General features: G+C 35.2%; 1 protein-coding gene across 3 annotated transcripts; it reads right to left on the bottom strand.

Annotated features, from left to right (window-relative positions):
• On the bottom strand, positions 216-7,485 carry LOC107632141 (transducin beta-like protein 3). 3 transcript variants are annotated; one of them, XM_016335805.2, is made up of 14 exons: positions 7,043-7,485; positions 6,772-6,954; positions 5,866-6,036; positions 5,320-5,534; positions 4,464-4,752; positions 3,730-3,864; positions 3,415-3,533; positions 2,840-2,996; positions 2,454-2,700; positions 2,298-2,374; positions 2,092-2,211; positions 1,381-1,511; positions 1,140-1,314; positions 216-828 (listed from the first exon to the last, which is right to left on the bottom strand). In XM_016335805.2, exons 1-14 carry the CDS (start codon positions 7,337-7,339, stop codon positions 487-489), a joined length of 2,658 nt encoding a protein of 885 aa, XP_016191291.1. In that variant the 5' UTR covers positions 7,340-7,485; the 3' UTR covers positions 216-486. The 3 variants fall into 3 exon arrangements, with proteins under 3 accessions (XP_016191291.1, XP_016191300.1, XP_020978406.1); XM_016335814.2 differs by having other exon boundaries at positions 4,464-4,746; XM_021122747.1 differs by having other exon boundaries at positions 730-865.

The following is a 7,953-nucleotide window of genomic DNA, read 5'->3' as shown; positions in this document are numbered from 1 at the left end:
TTTAGTCTTTTTTTATTATACACATTCCATTCCTATTAGAATTAAAGATGACTAGGGAGTGATAGAAATAAAATTGGTGGTAATTTAATTCCTTAAAATAAAACATACCAAGGAATAATTTTTTAAATTTTGAACCAAACATGAGAATAAGACATTCCCATCTCAAAATTCCTGGGAATATACTTGTATTCCCTCCAACCACACACACCCTGAAGTATGAATGAATGTAATCATATCACAAATGAGGGTATTCCTTCAATAGATACTATACTTTTAGAGAGAAGCTGAAGCAAAATTTCTATTTCACATTCAGTGCATGACTTGAAAAGGTAATCTATAATGAAGAATGAAATAGGGATACAACTACATCAGCTAAGCTTACATCTCAAAATTGACAGCAATATTTCAGCTTATACAATTGTAAAACGACACTAACATTTCAAAATCAGACCAAAACATCTCTTACACGGATGAGAGCATTAACTCCTATGCCAGTAACTGTATAGTTTCAACCTTCTTGTGAGCTACGTCCTTCACTTTCTTAATGGAACCGTGTCTTGATTTGCTTGATTTTTTCCTTTTCTTTGAAACAGTAGCATTTTCTTGAGGATCTTCCTCCTCAACAACGTGCTGTTTATCTATAATGTTGTCAGACTGCAAAGGAATCTCTGCCGTAAATTCTGAATGTTGAGTCTCTGGTTCGATAACTGACATTCCTGATAGAATGTAGTCTAACAAAAATGTGCTTCTTACAAGTCTGTCTATCCTGCCAAAGTGCCTCTGGCTATATGCGATAAGACCTTCAAGAAGTTCACCAATCCCTTTAATCTGAAATGTCCCATGAGAAAATATTCATTAATTTTCCCTGAGAAAATGCAATTTATTTATTATTATACATGAACATTAAACATGACATTATTATTATTATTATCATTATTATCACTATCATTATCATTATCATTATTATTTTGCAGAAGATGCAAACGTAACAGACAATAAAATACACGAATGTAAGAAGTCCTAGACCACAATTGATAATCAGCAAAAGCAATTCAGTCACTAAGCTTAGCATCAAAATATGCAAAAAATTCATTATCGGTTGCATTAAGACTCTAGAAAAGGTCCCGGAAGAAAAGCACCTGAACTATTTCTGTTGGAGGAAAGATGTTGAAAGCTCTGAAAAGCACAAACTGTGAAACATAACAGAGCTTTGGTTTTGTATTCCATTCTCGAACATAATTAAATAATACACGAAGCTCTTCACCACCCAAGCCCTTTAGTGCTCTGTCTATATGATCTTCAGCCCCTCTCTTCCTGCAAAACAGTCAGTCTAGAGTATGCCAATAGAAAATTTAGAAAATGAAATAGATTAATGCTAACCTGCAAATGCCTGCAAATAACTCAAAAAGCTTGTGGGGTCTTCGCAGCTCAAATGCAAGTTGGATAGCTTTAGTATAGTCAGCATCAGAGATAGCATTCTGTAGCTCTTGACCTCTCAAAACCCCCTCTTCCTGCATCAAGGTTAGAAATCACGTTGTCTTTCTAGTCCATACAGCACACAGGTTACATTAAATGGAAGGAAAGATACAGAAATCTATGATAAAACCACATCATCCTTTAACACTAGAGTATGTTGTGTCTTGCAACATCAGATTAACAAGAAACATCTGTTACTGTTAGCATCATAACCAGAATCATCTAATTTAAAATGAGGTCAAAATATTGCCTTCAATTTGGTGATTACAAATACCCCATGCAACTTTAGGTAGTCCAATTTTTTGCTAGTTAGTTTGATATATATATATATATATAACATAGAGAAAGATGCACAAACTCCATTATAATTAAACAAATAATTTTTCAAGATGTAGATGCTTCATATGATTTAGTTCATTCATATATTGTGGCACTCAATTGTTTATCTTACTTAGAAACAGTATCCAAAATAAAAACTGCAGATATTGTAACAGAAAATTTGCATAATAAATATTACCAATCAGTAATTCAGCATATCTTAAACAACCAGCACTCTGGGCACCAAACAATAAATATGGATATATACACACACACAATGAATTTAATTTAACTCACCTCTTTGCGGAAAGCAGCTTCTTTGTCTGCTGCAGTGGAATCATACCATAGATTGACAACAGCATCACTGCCACCAGTTGCAAGCATTTCCGTCTTCCTACCTACAGCCAAGGCCCAAACCTGCAAGCCAAATTACTTCAGCAAAAGAAACACAGAAGCTTGAATTCTTTCATTTGTATGGAAACATTTCATGAGGAAAATGGTACCTTGTCTTCATGATTATCATAAGTCGCAACACATTCATTAGTCTTTACAGTCCATAGCTTTACCAAACCATCAGCCCCTGAAACATTGATCAGGTTTATCACACATGCAATAAAAAAGTTGCAAGGACCCAAAAGCAGCTAGATATGGCCTCATACCGCAGGACACAATTTGTGTTCCTCGAGTAACAAACAATGCTCGTAACACACTTGAAGTGTGTCCTTCAAATGTCTTCAGACATGAGCCATCGGATATAGCCCATATCCTTATTGTCTTATCCCCGGATGCTGTTACAACACACTGATCAACAGGAGAAAATTCGACAGACCAAATTCCCCTCTTATGCCCTCTAAGAACAACTACAGATACAAGATCCGGAAGTCTCCAAATACAAGCTGTACGATCCTGATGGAAACAAGTTAGATGTTGATGGTAAATACAGTGAAAATACTTTCTCAATAAATGAATATAGGAAAAAGCTATTATTAGTAGGGAATAATATAAACTGTAAAAGGGCCAAATAAAGCTTTAATTTCAGATATACCTGAGAACCACTACATACTAAACTATCGTTTGGAGCAATAGCTACAGAATTGATGTCTTTATCATGTGCAGCAACAACAGCTTTTGCTTTTAAATTAATTGCCATTGTCATATCATCTGAAAGACCATTCATGCTCCACACTTTAAGAGTATGATCACTGAGAAAGATTAACAAAAAGTGGTAAGAAATAAATTTGAACAATTAAGTACAAAGAAATATCTTTCAGGATTAAAAACCAAAACTTCAGCAATAACCTCAGCAGTGTATAATGTAAGCTCATATATTGGTAGGAACAAGTATGTCGAATTTGATGTTTGATGAAAATGATCCTTTGCTTGATCATAGAGACAAACAACTGGCTTCCATGAACAAGTCAAAAGCATAGAAGTTCTTGTACAAAATCAATGCTTTTCTTTTTGTATAGGAAATAGTAATCACATTTGTGATTAAAAGACTAAACGTCTAAACATAAGAAATGGGATAAAGGGAGTCAGAGTCAGGTACTTACATGGAGTTAAAAAGTAAATAATATAGCTCTGTAGAGAATTAAACATAAATAAATGCATCAAACTTACCTACTACCACTAACGAAGAAGTCCCGTTTTCTTTTTGAAAAAGCAACGGCTCCAACAGCTCCCATGTGACCTATGCCAACTCCAATGCAGCTTTTACTTTCTGCTTCCCACAATCTAACCTATACAGTGACAATGAGTACAGATGCAAACATTTAATATACATAAGACTTTATCACAGTGTTCTCTACACACATATCATGAACTCGATCAACACTAGTTAGCATTCGAACTGGAACACCAAGGATACTGCTTCCCCTGTAGAAGGAAATGCAAAATATTTACAACAATTGAGGTAAAAAAGATGGGGGATCTTACACTGTTGTCTTTACTTCCAGTCACAATCAGTGATCTACCAGAACTTGATACACAGGTGTCAAGGCATAGAACAATTTCAGTATGACCAGATAAGACATAGGAACATGACATAGATGCAAGGTCATAAACCCGAACCTGCAAAGTCCAGGAAGAGTTATATTTTAAGGATCAATAACAGCATTGCTCTTGTTTGACAAATGGAAAATAGTCAAAATACACAGCAGATCGAAAGGTGTTGAATCAAATCCTGATGACAAACTAACATGAAAATAAAGCAACCCCAAATACCAATTAGCATTTTCAGATCTCACCACTCGTTACAGCATATATAAAACCAATAAACCATAATGATATTGAAAGTTTCAAATCATAAAAGTTGGGGATGTAGGAAATTTTCCAAAATGGAATTTCTCAGCAAAAGGAATCTTAATCCTCAAATACATAAATTTTTTTCATAAAAAAAAAGAAGCTTTATAGTGCTGATACTCAATCTTCAATGCAAACCACAGTTTAAAGTCATTACATATACAGACATGAATCATAGACAAATGTCATCATATTTAGCCGTCACCACTAGATAAACTTATTCAAGGAAAAACTTGTCCTTTTTCAGTATTAGTATGTTCAATGTGAAATTTGAAAAGGATTCCTAAAGAAGCCAGATTGTACATATATGTTGCAGGGTTATATTACAACAATTTAGGATTTTTACATAAAAAAGCAAATCTTCTCACCTGCTCAAGATTAGTAGCAAGAGCAAGGAACTTCTCATCATCCCCTACAAACTTCATATCCACAACCTCTTCATTATATCCTACCAATCTTTTGGTTAGATTTAATTGCAACAACTCTACAGTGCTCTCCAGAGAGTAAAATAAAAACTGTTGATCTGCAGTCACACAAAGCAGCCCTTGATCTGAGGGAAGCATAACAGCAGAAATAAAACCTCTTCGCAAGCCATCTTCATCTGTACCGGCTGTAACATCTGAAACCTTTTGCTCAAACAAGCAAACTGCACTGTGACTACAAAATATCCAATGAGGCAATGCAGTAATACCATCTTGATTGACACAATGTTGAAATAAATCCTCTTCACCACATTTATCAATTTTCTTTTCTAAAATAAACAAATAAATAAAATCATCATGTTCAACATTAATAACCAATTTTAAGTGTGTCAAATTATACAAACTGCCCACATTGGTATAACTACAGCAAAACAAACCAAGATTTAGTTGCAAAGCTACGAACTTAAATTTTAGCATGCCTCCAATCATATAGAACTATAGGTATATCTTTGCTTCAGGTTTTTTTGACAAAAAATCAGTTTTTTAAATATGAAAAAATTCAGTTTTCACCTATTTATATAAATATCATAAAATAACAGAAAATAAATTAAAGAAAAAAACATTTTCCCGCATTATTTAACCCTGAAAAAAGCTAGATAGAGATTAGCTTTTGATTAAAATCAGTTTTCGGATTTGTCGCAACATATAAAAGAATCAAATAGTAAAAAGCACTTTCAAATAATTAGAACCAAACGCATCATAAATATTTAAACTAATAACAAATTTTTATATTTAACCCTACCCTTCAGAACCCCATATGTGCACAATGCCTCTTTCACCAACCGTAACAAAATAGAATGCTTGAGAAACAGCTCGTTTTTTTGCATTTTTCCCATATAAGTCCAGAGATGCAGCGAACGGACTCCCAGATCCAACCACACAAACAGCTTCAACTGCCTCATTTGTGATGACAGTCTTCTTGCAGCTATAATCATGAAGGTCCCACAATGTTACAACCTGCAATAGTCCAGACAGCACTTTGTCAGTTTAGTAGAATGAATTTGCATATAAATCATGCACAAGTAAATTGTGAGTTCATCCCACACAAAATACCAAAGGGGAAAAGAACAGAATGCATATAGCTTTCAATATTCAGGATTAAGGAGTTCCAAATATTTTGATGGTGATGCTAGTCATATAAGAGATGAACCATTAAAATACAAACAAGGAAAACTCAAAAGGAATGAATTAATACATAAAAGATAAAAAAGGAGGCAAGAAGACAAAAAACAAAAAAAAGTGTCACAAGATAGAACAAAATGTAAGATAAGGTCTCATTAGAGCAGGCCTTATCTCTTCCAGCACTAAGCAATGTCCATCCATCTTCAGATACTGCCAAGGAAGTCACAGCGGAGCGATGATTATCTAGTGTTGCAATGCAGTTCTTTTTCTTTGTCTTGGAAACATCCCAAACTCTCAAAGTTGCATGATCGCCACCATCATCACTGCCAGAAAAAATCTGTGGAAACCAATAACATCCACATTAGTTAATTTAAACATATGAATAAAGGTAGAATTAGAAACTGGGAATGGTTCAAAGCAAGGGAAGAATAGCACAGGGAGAAAGAAAGGTCAAATTTGCACTAGACAGATCCAAAAAAATTCCCATCATGTCATTAAACCCCTCTCCTGCTGATGCTACAATGACCTCTGTTTAGACAGTAATTTTATGTGAAACCTTGAGGTTACTGAACTCCTCAGCTTGTATATTTATATACACTTTCTAATCATAATCATTCATAATTGATCCCAATTGATTCTAATCTAACCTAATTGACACTTTACAGCTAATAGGCTGAATATAATATCAACAACTTCTTGTCTTTAGAAACCATCAATTAAAATTTTGAAAATAAAAACCATAAAATAGAAAAATGTTAAGTAACCACTAGCCAAGCTTGGGCTCCTCCCATGGTCCCATCCCGTCTGTTCAATCACACTGTCTGCATAGTTTTCCCCATACAATAAAAGGGCGGAGAAGCAAGTCTGTTCTTCCACCAATTAGTCTTTTTCAACATGGAATCCATAGACCACCAGTATATGAATACAATTCAAATTCTCTATGAACTATCAACTGCTCTATATAATAACTCATTCCATAATATATACTTATAACCAAAATGCATGCATATGGACACCCTCACAAAGCACTCCAATTCAACAAAAACTGCAAATCAACGAGCTCTTTACTTACAAGCTGTTTTTCAGGATCAGGATGGAACATAATACAAGAAACAACTCCACCATGACCTTTGAAGTAATGAGTGCAGTATCCACCATCCACATCCCAAACAAGCACCTTCCTATCAGCTCCACCAGTAGCGAGCAACCCTCCAGAAGGGTGACACGCCATGCACATAACAGGACCATCATGACCCTACACAAGCTCAGACCACAATCATATTTCAATTTCAATTTCAATTCCATCTTAATGTGAAAGCGAAATTCAATTCCGGAAATGTTACCTTCCAGGAGCGGACGCATTTGAGTGTGGAGAGGTCCCAAACCCTGATTTGGCGGCTGTGGCTGGAAGAGAAGAGGAGCTTGTCGTCGGGGCTGAGTGTGAGGGCAGTGACGGACTCTGAGGCGCCGTCGAGGGTGGAGCGGATGGAGGAGGTGGCGGAGTCAACGATGTTGATGGAATCGGCGGAGGCGCATACGATGAAGGACGCGTCGGAGGAGACGGCATAGGCACCGCCGGCGTAGAACTGCTGAAGGGCAGGGACGCAGCGGTAGTTAGCCTTCAATTTAAGGGGTTCCATTTTCTAGGGAGGGGAAAAGTTGGAATCCCCTGAGCGAGAATCGGAACTCAAGGGATTTTAGTTTACTGTCTAGGGTTTTCCTTTGCTGACGAAGATGCTAGGGTTTAAGAACCAGAGTAGGGTTTTCAATTTAACAATTTTGCCTGTGTTTTTATTCTGCTCATATTCGTTTATTTTTGTCCACCTTTCTCTTTGTAACGAATTTTTTATTTTAATAAATAAAATATGGTAAATCTACCCTATCCCAGTAAAGTAATATATAATTTTTTTTTATAAAAGATAGAGAGACTCGAATTCGCGACCTTTTAGGTGAGTATAAGAAGACTATGTCATTTGAGTTATTTCTCACTGACAAATAACATGTAAGTTTTTTTTTTTACCGAAGATATGGAGAATCGAACCCGCAACCTCTTAATTGAGTATAGGGAGATTATGTCATTTGAGCTATTGTTTCTTGGCCAAATAACATGTAAGTTACCTCTTATAATTTATCACATTTTAATTAGTCATTATAGTAACCATAGTTGAGTTATTTTGTAATTAAATTATTATTTAAAATGAATAATTGTATAATTTTTTAAAATATTAATAACTAAATCCTATTTTGTCCAAAT

This window comes from Arachis ipaensis, chromosome B01 (assembly GCF_000816755.2).
Source record: "Arachis ipaensis cultivar K30076 chromosome B01, Araip1.1, whole genome shotgun sequence".
In the NCBI taxonomy this organism is placed as follows: Eukaryota; Viridiplantae; Streptophyta; class Magnoliopsida; order Fabales; family Fabaceae; genus Arachis; species Arachis ipaensis.
The sequence above is the reverse complement of the archived record's forward strand: the minus strand, read 5'-3'. Positions and strand labels throughout refer to the sequence as shown.

Coding starts and splice junctions, on each gene's coding strand:
- LOC107632141 (XM_016335805.2), bottom strand. CDS start 7,339: ATGGAACCCCTTAAATTGAAGGCTAACTACCGCTGCGTCCCTGCCCTT. Junction 4,753..5,319: donor CACATATGGGGTTCTGAAGG/GTAGGGTTAAAT, acceptor GATATTTTGTAG/TCACAGTGCAGTTTGCTTGT. Junction 2,997..3,414: donor TTCTTCGTTAGTGGTAGTAG/GTAAGTTTGATG, acceptor AATCTTTCTCAG/TGATCATACTCTTAAAGTGT.